Source organism: Scardinius erythrophthalmus, assembly GCF_964197995.2.
Source record: "Scardinius erythrophthalmus genome assembly, chromosome: 13".
Classification (NCBI taxonomy): Eukaryota; Metazoa; Chordata; class Actinopteri; order Cypriniformes; family Leuciscidae; genus Scardinius; species Scardinius erythrophthalmus.
In genome coordinates this window covers 23,801,275-23,815,721 of record NC_138233.1, presented here as the reverse complement: position 1 = coordinate 23,815,721, position 14,447 = coordinate 23,801,275, and the positions used below count along the sequence as shown (strand labels likewise).

General features: G+C 38.8%; 1 protein-coding gene across 1 annotated transcript; it reads right to left on the bottom strand.

The window, feature by feature from the left end:
• Window positions 1-1,019: 1,019 nt before the first annotated feature.
• Window positions 1,020-14,357, bottom strand: tmed9 (transmembrane p24 trafficking protein 9). Its single transcript, XM_081383067.1, has 8 exons — window positions 14,178-14,357; window positions 13,564-13,664; window positions 13,350-13,475; window positions 11,372-11,518; window positions 11,052-11,165; window positions 2,257-2,371; window positions 2,059-2,178; window positions 1,020-1,956 (listed from the first exon to the last, which is right to left on the bottom strand). The coding sequence occupies exons 1-8, from the start codon at window positions 14,353-14,355 to the stop codon at window positions 1,922-1,924; spliced, it is 936 nt and encodes a 311-aa protein (XP_081239193.1). The 5' UTR covers window positions 14,356-14,357; the 3' UTR covers window positions 1,020-1,921.
• Window positions 14,358-14,447: the final 90 nt, after the last annotated feature.

The window sequence follows — 14,447 nt, the reverse complement described above, 5'->3', positions numbered from 1 at the left end:
TTTCTGTCTATTTGTTAATGGGATTTGTGGAGTTAAAGTTATAGTTTTATTTTGAAGTAAAAAGATAACATTACTATATCAGCTTAATGAACTACAAAAAATACTTTTTCATATTCACTTTTAGATGATATGTCAGGATTAGGAGGGGTGTTTTAATCAGTCTTCATCCAACATGTGTTAATCAGGATGGTTGTTACTTTGTAAGATTAGGGAGAGGCTCTCTAGGGTATACCTCTCATAATGCTCTAATACATCCGTGTTTTTTTTTTTTTTTTGGTTCCAGGTTATTTTTAACCATATAAAAATATGTTAAAAATAGGGGGGTGAGAGGGGGAGGGGGCGCCGCTGGCAAAACCAGCAATGTAAGTTTGAGAGGTGGCAGTGGCACCCTGACAAATCTCGCGAGAATCACGACTTGATTTACGGCATGACGTCACATACATCAACAACATGAAGCAGCCTCTATGGAAGACACTAGCACTAGCATTTCAGATGTGAATCATGGCAGAGTCGACGAAGAAAACAAAGAAAGCGCGGTCGGAAGAGTGCAGAGACGGCTCTTCGTGAGTGGTATTTACGACAGTAACGTTAAATATAAGTACTCCACAGCGACTCTAGGGGTCCCTGTTTGAGAAAAACGGAAACTGCATAGTGTACCTTTAACACCATATTGCTCCAATGTTTTTGACGTCACAACAAGGTTGTAGTTAAACTACTAGAAAATTCACAGAATTAAATCCTCATATTTGCACTAAATCAACACTTAAAACTGTTTTGTCAGATGTGTCAGAGCTTCGTTCAAGGGATTCAACTGTTGACACAGCGAAAAAACGATACGAATTTGAATCGATCCGGAGTTGTTGTAGCCTACAAAATAATTGTTAGTGACATTTTTATTATACTAAAATATTTGTCAGGACAATTAATCATTTAATTCCTGGAATTAATTTTGAGTGGTTTAAGATGAATATATAGTACAACACATGGCTAAACTAATACAAAAAGAAAAACACATTTTTAATAAGTCACCTGTTATAGCTGTTTTATTTTCTCACCAAAAGCATCATTTTACAGTCACTGCCCATTTGCTCTCCAACAAAAAACTTTTGGGAACTTCTTTCCGAAACTGTTGTAAATGAGTGCATTGCAATCACTTCTTTCATATGTGCAAAAATAGCAAAAAGGACATAAGAAACAAAAACTCATATGGCTGAATTCATTTTACTCTGCAGAAAAGAAAAATGACAATTTGTTTTCTTTTTTGTTTTGTTCAATATTGGTTAAAAAACCAGGCTGAAACAATATACTGCAGAGAGAAGGGACCAGGGTAGTAACTTAAGCTGAAATAAGCTAAAATATATACATTGATTTGATCAATTTAAGAGAACATTTTCATTAGTTTGATTTATTTCGCAGTCCATTAAAACCCTCTTAAGTAAATCATACAGGTTGTACACAGCATTATTAACACTCCAGATCAGAACAAAACAATGTGTAGATGAAACAGATTAAGGATTAAAAACAATAATAAAAAAATAAAACCACAAAGAATTTAGAGACATAGTGTATACACAGCATTTACACAGAAATCAAGATGTACTACCATTGAACACATTGGAAATGTATAATCTACTATATGTAAGCAGACCCAAACTTAGACAGACCAACATAAAGAAAGGTTTATTTGAAGCCACCAATCCTACTCCTTCCAATCAAGCACTTCAACAATATCAACATTTGTACAACTGTTCGAAATTCACATTAATGTTTTTCACTGACAATCTCCAGAGTTCTTTAAAATCCAGATGTTTAGTAGAACCTCTTGTTCCTCTCCTGACGCTTCTGAAAGACCACAGCGCCAACAACCGCACAAACCACAATTCCCAGAAGGGCACACAGTAGTAGTAGGAAGACCTTCCAGTCAGTGAGGGGTGAGCTCCGGATCATCAATATTGTCTGTTTTGTGGGAGAAGACATGTAAACATGACAAGCAATTGAATGAAAAATCTTTCTGCCAACAATCTGAATATGTCTGCAACTACACATCAGCTGTGTTACCTTTCGGCGACTTGAGGAGACTGACACTAGGCTCGATCTTCGTCCAGTCCTGGTTGTCCTCTTCAGGAGTATGTTCTACCATCAGCTGGTACATCTTCATAGAGATGATGTCATGGTTATCTGTACAGAAGAAACAGTGCCAGTGAGGTCTGGCAAAAGGCATCAGGACTACTGTGGAGATTTAGAACTAACACTTACCAGAGAGATCTCCTGTGGCCGCAGAAGAACCAAAATAGTATACTGTGGGGAGGCGGACGCCCCCAATATCAATACATTCTCTCCAATCGTTCCTGTCATCCACATCTACAATAATCTGTGAAAACAATATACAGTAGCTGTGAAAAACCTCTATACATATTCAGTATAATAAAGGACTTATTATAAGGAACTCAAAAACATATTCATTACATGGCATTACAGATTTCACAGGGAATTGAGGAAATCTCATTCGATTAAAATATGTCAAATCTTTAGTCAGATTAATAGACAGTGGGGATTTAGGTATTCATGATTAAACAAAACAATAACTTTTGATATAATTTCTTTCAAAGTGCCAAGTACTCACAATTAATCATTTCACCTTTTGATAACTACATTTTGCCATTTATTTAGATATATACACTTTAAACACGTACACTTCTATGCAAAATCATTGAGGTCAGTCAAAGTGTAGCTATCAAAAGGGAAGAACGCCTAATACTAACATGATCCTGATCACAATGATGATTAGCAAAAATAAAGAAAAATCCATATTCGCCTTTCATATTTCACTTCCAAAATATTCAAACGGTTTAAAAATACAACCTATAATATTCAACAGGCAATTTTCGGTCCATTTTATTTCGCTTTGCAAATTCGCTTCCACAAATTCAGTGGTTCAAATTCGACAGAAAATTCAACATTGACATCCAGGAACTGCGGGAAAAGTAGTAGATTGCCGAGCATACTCTTCTTCTGCTGTTAGTCTACCTCACCAGCAGGTGGTGCAAAAGCGCGTGTTTTAGACGAAGACCAGCAACAGTTAGAGCAAGCCATTCATTCATGGTATAAAAAGTCATGTCAGTGATTATTATTGTAACGGTCACCAGCTGGAGTGCCCATGAGAGCCACCAGAGGGCACTCCACACTAGGGCTGTCACTTTTGAGAAAAATCAAATTCGAACGGATATCGAATATCAAGCAATGTATTCGAATATATTCAAATATCTACGAGTAAAATGTAAAATGAAGTTAACGAACAACCTTGTATAATAATCCTTCTGGCGCTGAGTCTGAGTGAGTAATGTACTCTCTTACCTTTGTTCTTTGATTAACATTAATGACACTTTAAGACCAGCCGCTGTGGACAGAGACGCGATCTGACACGCGTCGCATTTCTCACATCTCTACGTTCATTTAAGACTTTATTTAAATAATTTAAGACTGCTCTTATGAAGACACTCGACAAAACGGACACTTGGCATAATTTGTGTTGTGGTTTGTTCAAGCCCGAAAGAGAACTCGATACTGACACGCGTCTTTTCTGTGGGTCGTGTGTGTGTGTGTGTGTGTGTGTGTGTGTGTGTAATAGGCAGGAATTACAGCGCGGTCTCTTTAGTCTTGTCGTTATCTTCCATTTTCAAAACAAGCTGGCTATTGGCTATTATTCGCTTGATTTGGTTATGGGCCTACGCTACAATACGTTTAGAGCGGCCGCTACTGGATGAGATGGCAAACAATACAATAAAAAGCAAACGGTCTAATCATAGACTGTAAAAAATGCGCAAAACATGGCACTTTAAAAACCGGATATTCGATTTCGGATATTTCACGTCATGTTCGAATGCATATTCGAATATCTAATATATCTAAAGTGACAGCCCTACTCCACACCAGACTATTGTCACTCTCACAAACTACATTTCCCCGGACTCATCATCATTGATTGCATTCACCTGTATCTCATTACCCTGTTAGTCTCAGCCTATTTATACCTTGCACACTCATTCATTCCCTGTGAAGTCTTGTTTTAGTGTCACACTGCAATTCTGAGCATTCTCCTGGTTTTCTTGTCTCTTGGTTTTGGATTTCTTGCCCTGTTCCCTGGATTACTCTTTTGCCTCTGCCCCCTGCCTGTCACTTTTGCCTCTGCCCCCTGCCTGTCTCTTTTGCCTCTGCCCCCTGCCTGTCTCTTTTGCCTCTGCCCCCAGCCTGTTTTGTTAGTTTGTTTGTTTGTTTGTACGGACTGCCTGCCTGTGTTTGACCTTGCCTGTTCTTTGGATTACCCCTTAAATAAATCTGCATTTGGATTCTCCACCTTCGTGTCTTGGAGGTGTTCGTGACAGAAAACTTCGCCACACCAAGATCCAGCAGCGACGCCAACCATGGATACAGCAGTACAAATCCTGCATCTCCGTCAGGGGAATTGGCCGATTGAGATGTATGTCGAAGAGTTTATTGAACTGGCACATCTCACCTCAATGAACACAGAGTGCCTTATGATCTTTTTTCGGGGAGGACTATCTGAACCGCTCAGTTCATTCATGCCCTTGCATGATCCTCACGGGACTTTAGAGCACTATATTGACCTGGCCCTTTTGTTGAGCGGCTCATCGTTTACTGTGGGCGGAGTAGAGGAGGAGCTCCGTGAACCCACAGTATCCCCTCAGCCAGAGCCTCGCGTCAGTCCTGCCGAGCCAGAGACGCTTCACGTCACGTCTGCCAATCCAGTGTCTCCGGATAAGATGGCCACCGCTGAGCCAGTGTCTCCGGCCAAGATGGCCGCCCCCCCGAGCCAGTGTCTCCGGACAAGATGGCCACCCCCGAGCCAGTGTCTCCGGACAAGATGGCCGCCCCCGGGGCAGTGTCTCCGGACAAGATGGCCGCCCCCGGGGCAGTGTCTCCGGACAAGATGGCCGCCCCCGGGCCAGTGTCTCCGGACAAGATGGCCGCCACCCAGCCATTAGGCGTTTCTCAATGTCAAGGAAGGATCCTCGGAAGCCAGAATTTCGAGGATGCTACGTCATCGACATCCGTCGAAGGACTGTTCCAATGTCGAGGATCCTCGGAATTTCCACCAAGGACTCAGTCCTTCGTTCGAAAAATATCCCATACACAGGAAAGGATGCATATGTGTAGCCTTCGCGCTCTCAAATCACCCACAATCCTATGCGCGCAGCTTTGCTATCTTGTTCAAAAATTGCAAAATGTTGGACGTTAACGGACTAACGCGGAGTCAGAGCGTTAACGGGTCATATGCTTTCAAATGTAAATATATTTACGTTACCAAACATTTGTTTTAAAAAAATAATTACATGTTATGGGTCAAATTGACCTGCACTGTTTAAACACACTTGACAGTCAAATAATCAATATGATTAAAAAGGAGTTTATTGATTTAAAAACGATTATATTGCCTGAGTGAACAGAACTGCGTCCATAGCAACGCTCTGTTTTTCATTTTCACTGATGTAATGACGCACTGACGTGCACTTGCTAGCCTGTTCCAAAGCCGTTGAAAAACCATAGACAGTAGAATGCTAAAGAGGAGCCTCGCCTAGCCTCTGAAGGAAGTGACTTGGAAGGACCAGTCCTGCCAAGGAAGTATCCTTGACATTGAGAAACAGCTAGTGTCTCTGGACAAGATGGCCGCCGCCACGTCGCCTGAGCCCTCAGCAGAGATGGCCGTCGCCACGCCTGAACCTGAGCCCTCAGCAGAGATGGCCACTGACACGCCTGAACCTGAATCTTTAGCAGAGATGGCCGCTGACACGCCTGAACCTGAACCCTCAGCAAAGATGGCCGCTGCCACAGAGTCTGTTCCTGAGCCGGTGTCTGTTCCTCCGCCCTGGCCCCCTGAAGGGTTATCTCCGCCCTGGCCGCCTGCACTGCCTGCTCCGCCCTGGCCTCCCGTCTTGCCGCAGTCTCCAGGTCCTCTTCCGCTCCACGGGCCTGGCCCTCCATCCCGCCCCCAGGTCCGTCTCTGCTCCACCTCCCTCCTGGACTATTTTAGAGCGTCTGGAAACCGCTCCTTTGAAGGGGGTGGGGGGGGGGGGCCTATGTAACGGTCACCAGCTGGAGTGCACATGAGAGCCACCAGAGGGCACTCCACACCAGACTATTGTCACTCTCACAAACTACATTTCCCAGAACTCACTGCCCGGACTCATCATCATAGATTGCATTCACCTGTATCTCATTACCCTGTTAGTCTCAGCCTATTTATACCTTGTGCACTCATTCATTCCCTGCGAAGTCTTGTTTTAGTGTCACACTGCAATTCCGAGCATTCTCCTGGTTTTCTTGTCTCTTGGTTTTGGATTTCTTGCCCTGTTCCCTGGATTACTCTTTTGCCTCTGCCCCCTGCCTGTTTTGTTAGTTTGTTTGTACGGACTGCCTGTGTTCGACCTTGCCTGTTCTTTGGATTACCCCTTAAATAAATCTGCATATGGATTTCTCCACCTTCGTGTCTTGGAGCAGTTCGTGACAATTATGACGGCTTTTTTATGTTAAATTCAGTGTCTTCACAGTTACTTTTCCTGTGTAGCCTACAAGCATCTTTCTCTACCGTAAACGAGATTATAATGTTATTCCCCCGATGCGGATGTACAGATCAAATGTTACATATGAGGTTGACATATTTCTCTTGGTTGTTTAGTTGCCTTTATTTTATATTGCAGCGATACTCAATATACCTCAATACTTCAGGATTCCCCTGCTATACATATAAAACGCTTAACGTAGCTTAATGGACTAATACAGTGATATAAAAGACCAAACTCGCAGGCAAGGCAGATGGACTCAGAATATGAACGTAACATGCTAAGTTTAATGCTGAGCATTTCCCAGTGAAAATGTACTGGCACAAAGTTGGTTTGACATTGGACATTCACACATTTAGGGACGTCTCTAAAGTTACATACGAGATTGGTATACATGTTTCTAACTTCAATGGCATTTGAATAGAATGACTTATAGTCATAAAACCAACTGTAAATTGTTCATGTAGGTGTCAGGCATAATGCGCACCCTTTAGATTTTTGATATTTATTCAAATAAATTGAAGTTTGCTATTGAAGTTAGAAATGTGTATGCCAAAGTTGTATGCAACTTTAGAGACGGTCCCTAAATGTGCGAATGTCAAGCCAATTTTACATTTAGGCTACATTTAGTCATTTAGCAGATGCTTTCATCCAAAGCGACTTACAGTTAAACTAACAATAGAACTACAATATGCAAGTGCTATGACCCTTCCCAGTTTAATCTAATGCAGTACATATGTGTGTGTGTGTGTGTGTGTATATACATATGTATATGTAGGTTTTATATAAATATATATATAGAGAGAGAGAGAATAGAACGTGTTAGTATTAATTGATCAAGTGTTGATTTTATGCCTGTATATCACTGGGAAACGCTGAGCATGAAACTTTGCGCGTTAGGTTCATATTCTGAGTCCATGCTTGCCTGTAGCCTATATAGTAGGCCTACAGCCTACATCTCCAATAAGGTACGAGTTTGGTCTTTTATATCATTGTATTAGTCCATTAAGCGTTTTGTCCCGACGGAAGGGGAATCCTTGAGTATGATGAGGTATTGAGGGAAACCAATTATAATCCTGTTCATGGTAGAGAAAGCTGATAACATGTAGGCTATACACAGGGAAAGGAACAATTAAGTTATTGAATGAAACATAAACACAGCTTCTGTGTCTTTATCATCTTTTTCGCATATATATTGACCCAGACAATCATCACAAAAACGTAATGCATGCTCAATTGCTGTAAATGAGTTTTTATGAATGAATGGCTTGCTCTAACTGTTGCTGGTCTTCGTCTACAACACACGCTTTTGCACAACCTGCTGGTGAGGTAGACTAACAGCAGAAGAAGAGTATGCTCGGCAATCTACTACTTTTCCCGCAGTTCCTGGATGTCAACGTTGAATTTTCTGTCGAATTTGAACCACTGAATTTGTGGAAGCGAATTTGCAAAGCGAAATAAAATGGACTGAAAATTGCCTGTTAAATATTATAGGTTGCATCTTTAAACAGTTTGAATATTTTGGAAGTGAAATATGAAAGGCGAATATGGATTATTGAATTTTTAATAATGAAAATGTGTTTGAAATGTTTTGAATTGAAATATTGACAGCTTAAATATTCAACCATGTTGAATTTCAGCCCGTAAAAATGCAAGCCTTAAAAATACAATCAGAGCCCGACCGATATATCGGCGGGCCGATATTATCGGCCGATATTCGGCATCTTCCTAACTATCGGTATCGGCATTTATAACGGCCGATAAATTAATATTTAAAAAAATGCAGCGTGCAGTGATTTATGTAAGGATGGCGCTGCCAATAAAGCACCTAAAAGCTGTAACAAAGAACTGGCAAAAGTGGCAAAAAAATAACAGCGCGTCCGGTGTAGACACAGTGTTAAAGCACAGTGTTAAAGCTCATTCTGCTACGTTACAATCAAGCAATATTCCAATAATTTATGTAGATATAACACTTTATATAGGGCCATTTTGCATTAAAAGTAGCCAGATGGAGACGTGACACGTTCAGAATTAATACACTTTTAGTAAACTACAGAACAGCGCGAGCGGGAAGCGGCGCACCTCACGCGGGCAGAGAACGCGTCCGAGAACGGACACTGCACTAGTGATATTAAACACACACACACAGGTCTGTTAAATTAAGCAATACTTTTAAGGTAGTCTAATATTTTTCTGACTAACAAAATTACTGACACAGTAAATGGTAGATTTAAATAAAGAAAAACGAAATTTAAATAAAGAAAAACAAAATATAAATAAAGAAATTAAACGAAATTTAAATAAAGAAAAACGAAATTTAAATAAAGAAATTAAACGAAGTTTAAATAAAGAAATTAAACGAAATTTAAATAAAGAAATTAAACGAAATTTAAATAAAGAAATTAAACGAAATTTAAATAAAGAAAAACGGAATTTAAATAAAGAAAAACGAAATTTAAATAAAGAAATTAAACGAAATTTAAATAAAGAAAAACAAAATTTAAATAAAGAAAAACGAAATTTAAATAAAGAAAAATAAATTTAAATAAAGGAAAAAACGAAATTTAAATAAAGAAAAACGAAATTAAGTTAAATTCAAAAACGAGATTAATTTAGATTGATAATAACGGGTAAAAAGGCTAATACATTTTGTTTCTATTATTCTATTTTCCACAATGTCAAAGCAACACAGCTTAATCCAAAACACAAACTCAGACATGCACTTCCTCCATACAAACTCCGCTGTTCTGCGCTCTTGCCAGAGAAGACTCTGGAACACTTGCGCGTCGCATGCATGCGTTTTCCGCGTGGCTCGAGCCGCGCCGACGCGTGTCTCACGCAGGCAGTGTGCAAACTCCAACCTGTTAACATGGGAGCCGAAATAAAAACGAGCATGATGCCACGCAGCCAGTGTGTCGCCGGCCTTATTCAAGCGCGAATGAGAACTGTTTCGCGGGGGATCCCAGATGTAAAAAAAAAAAAAAAAAATATTCGATTGTCAAATTTTCAAATCGATTACCAACCCACCGAATGAATATTCGAATATTTGGGCCCTATATTCCAGCCCTAGTTTCACGTTTAGTACATTTTGCTTACTACTTATTTAAAATAGTATAAAACTACTGTACATATGTAATTATAAACGTTTTCATTATGATATTATTAATTTAACTTTACTAAAAAGATCTGAGCTCTTCCTCCACTGGTAGATATTAGAGAAATTAAGATTAAAAATAGAAGAGTATTTAGAATATAATATAATATAAAATGCAATGCAAACTAGTTTGGTTACAGCTCAAATTCTCATTATATCATTCACCCTGCCTCCATTACATATCTTTGTCACACAAGTTTTTAATCACCACATTCGAGTTATCATTGCAAAACGTTTATATACTGTATTTATTCTGTTTATACTGTGTATTCTATATTTAGTACCCATCAAAAGTTTGTACACACCAATTGTAAAGTGTGTCCAAACTTACTGTACTATAATACACATAAATAATATTGCTACTGTATTATAATATACACATAAATAATATCGGCCGATATATCGGTATCTGGCTTTTTTTTTATCGGTATCGGCATCGGCGCCCAAAAATCCATATCGGTCGGGCTCTAATTAATATGCAACCATGGCTAATGCAATGCCTTTTTTTTTTTTTTTTAAGTACTGCAATTCAACTGGCTTTTTTGTTTCAAAAACATATGACATTATTTTACTTCCATAGTAAACTATTGGAGTGCCTATCACCTCCAAACAGTTTAGAACAAACTGTAATGCATTTTTGAACCGAAACTAGATTCACATTACTTGGGGTGCGGCACTGAAACGAGCAATGTAAAACGAATCAATGCAGGATAAACCAGGGGAATTTAGGGTGGGAACTGAACAGAGCATGTCGAGTTTTCAGCAGTCTTGACCACACATGAAGCGGGTGATCTTCAAAATTTTGTGTGTACTCTATCAACAATAAAAATAAAATAAAAATTCCAAATACAGTTCTATACTAATTTCTTGGCCTCAAAGAAGCTCTTGAGATGTCTGTCTGTAAGAAATTGTAGTCTGCCTCGACCCAGATTCCACTCCAAACTATTTTAGAATGAGCTCATCCCCAAAATGGCTTAATTATCATAGAGATAAAAGAAAGTCAAGTTATATTGTTTCTTCACCATTTGGGTTGATCACATCTTGAACAAATGGTAATCAATTGTAGAATGGGAATGGGAGTGGGACACAGAGAACCTTCTCAACAATGGGGTGTCACAACTTCATTAACATGCAGACCACAGCTGTTGCAAAAAGAGCAACTTCATTTACATTAAGAACAGGATAAAAGGTTTAAGATTTGGATGTTCTGGGTTCATTCTGATGCCGGTGAACCCAAGGTGCTTTGTGTACCTTGCCACTGCTATGCTGTAATAAACTTCATTTTTGAGATCTTCGACGTCCACATTATTTTTTCTTACATGTCTCATTTGCCAAAAACCAATGGCCACAAGGATCAGCGCCTGGACGATAGACCACCACAGAACCCTCTGATTGGTGCTCTTGCTGGTTTGTCTGAAGCGTTCCTCACGATACTGAAAGTAAAAAAAAAAGATTCATGTAAGGATCATTCTTGTGCGCAGAAAATAAGGCAATGGCAAAAGTGGTGCTTAAGTGGCGCATGTATTGCATGTTTCACTACCATGTTCTATCAGCGTTGGTGGAAGAATGCCTTGAAAATAATTGTTGCGGTGGATCTGAATCAGCCAGATCTCAGTTGCCAAACCTGTAGGACACTCACCCTCTGATAGTTCTGCTCTTTCTGGATCTGATCCACCTGCTCCATCAGCTGTCGAACTCTCAGCTGCAGCTCTGTGAGCTTGTCTTTGGCAGCGATTTCTGCATAGTTGTTTGTGTGCTCACCAACTTGGATGTCCAAGTGAACACGCTGTATTGAAAATTCAAAAGAAAAAGTAGGCAAAAATAGGTAGATAAATAATAAAAAATTGTGCTCTACACTTTATGTAACATATATATATACAAATCTATAATTTTTTGAAAAGATGTAGCCTATATATAAACAATTTATATGTAAACATATTATGATTTGACAAAATATTAAAATATATCTTTATATTTTTAAACACATCTTTACTTGCAATAATGTTTTTTTTATCTGGAAGAAACTTGTAGCAATATACTTTAAATTTGGCATGAAACAAAGGTCACGATAGACTTTTCTTCCGCAATGTGACGTCTGAATGAAACGGCTTCCCAAACAAGAAAATTGTAGGGCGGGACTTGATTTTGTCCATTGGGAATTGTTTGGATTGCTGTTGCTGTGATCTCATGTGAATGACAGCAGCGCCAGTAAACACTTCATCAGAGAAGAGATGAGATGTGGTTGCAATATGGAGGGGGAAGTTGTTTTGATTAAAGATTATGAGGGCAATTGAATTAAAAAATAAAGATTGCACAGATAACTCTTTTATAATAAATACTGCAATATTCCATTTTAATTTCATGGCGACTTTAAAGCTGCAGTATGTGACTTTGGTATTTGACCACAAGAGGGCGCAGTTTCCAACAATAACAAAGGCGAAGCTTGATGACGCTATGAAGGAGGTGACGATGGGAGATGTGGTTTATAATGCGTTTTCACCATCTAGCGATGTATCTAAATGGAATTAATGAATCATGATCACGGATGAGGTAATTTATTCGTTTTTGTATTACCTGTATGTCTTATCGTATTATTTTATGTCATCATAATTAATGAACTGCAAGGGACGTGAAATGTTATGCTATATTAGGCTATCCCGTTACAACATACAGCTATTTGTCAAATGATTTGTTTGGTTAATGTTGTGCAGTTTTACGTTTTTTATGGTTAATGCCGTGTTGTTTAACGTGTTCAAACCAATATCTAAAAGTAAATTTGAACGAACATTTGCAAGTAATGACTAAATATTTTTTTTAACATCATCTCCGATTGTAATTGTACTGCCATAATCTCGGTCACCACACGTGATAAAAAGCCTTACCAAAGTACAAAGAGCAATATAACTTTGTTTATAAGTGCTATTATTGACAGTTGCATGTCTTACCTGTCTCAATACACTCGCGAGAGAGTCTCTGACAAGTCCAGACGCGCAGCTCTCTCCATCTCGAAAACGCCTGCCGATATTTATCCGGGTTTTATTCCTCCGTTTGTCACACAGTCCGTGACTCCGCGTGTATCCGAATATGGACGCTTTCGTTTTGTTGGCACTTCAATACTCGCCAAAGAGTTCGTGATCCATAACAGCTATAACCATACAGTCTATGGCTATAACGCTTTAACCACCACTTCCGCATTTTACCATGCGATATTCCGGTGATGTGGGTCATATTTTTTATTTTATTCCTTTTTTTATTCTTTGTCAGATGTCTTTATTGTTTATTGTGATAAGAAAAAAACCTCAATAAAGTTGTAAAAAAAAAAAAAAAAAATCCGGTGTGGTGGAATATCCTATCACATGGTCCACACCGGAAAGAAGGATAGAGAGAGCGGACATTGCGTCACTGAGGCGCGACATTTCTTTTCCGGGACGGCCAGTTATTTAAAATCGGAATTTCTCTGAAATAAAAAATCTTTGGAGACTTTTGAGATATTGTAAGTACATAACTGGAGGAAATATATCACACTGTGCAAGTTATTTTTGGAAATTTTATTACAAAATCCCTACATATTGGAGCTTTAAGGAAACCAGAAGATGTGATGCACAAAATGAACTTACAAGCATCCCACCAGCAAACAGAGCAAATTTGGAGGAATTTGAGTGCAAGCAGATTTGATGCTCTCCAGGTGTGTGGGAGGTTAAAAGAAACCTGCCCTCAGATCCATACTGACGGGACAGGATCACCTGAAACCCAGAAAACATGAGCAAATGAGCATGATGAAAACCAAACAAACTGGGCTTTCATTATTCACAAATCTTTCATCAAACAGACCTTCTCATCAGGATCTTTCACTTCCACGAACATCCCAAGTCCTTGTGTTGCAGGCAAATACTCTTCTTTCTGCTTGTCATAGAGCTGCGTTCGGTAGTTACCTGTTGAAAAGAGAATTACACACTTGTAAGGAAAGAGAGCAAAGTCATAAACACAAACTACTTCAGGTTAGAAGTAACAAACTGGAAGAAATACACCAAGTCGTTACTATCGTTATTATAGTTAGATGAGGAGAAAAATTCACTTGATATTGCAATATAGAACCGTATAGAACGTTACTTGGACATTTATGATATTTAAACATCAGATTCATCTTATCTCTTAATTTACATCGTCGTCTAACTTTGTCAAAGTGACAGCAGGAAGGATCACTGGTTTTAAGAAATAAGTTACAATGTTTAAAAAAAGCGTGTAAGCTAATGTTGCTTACCCAAACCAGTAAGCCGATAGATGTCTACTTATGTTCATTCGTATCTTTTGTTACTTATATTTTTGTTAATTAAAGTCAAGCTGGTTGACCGAATGAACTCGACCTGATAAACCTGCTAACTTAGTTAGCACAAAGCTAAGCATTAAGGTGCACTGCAAACTTGGCTTCTGCTTCTTTTACTTGCCTATTATCATGGTTTCGTCTGGTATTTCTTCTATGAAACATTTCTTTTCAGTCTCGCCGATATGAAAGTACAACGCAGACACAAAACTGTTGTAAATATTTAACAACAACACCAAATAAAGTGTAAACTGCATTCTAATTGCCACCATCTTGACACTACCGGTGTTATACTTAACCATAGAAAGACGATACTTAACGGTATTATGAAATATTATATCTAATTTGCATATTAATGTCTTCTTGGGCAACATTTAATGAAAATGAAGTGTAA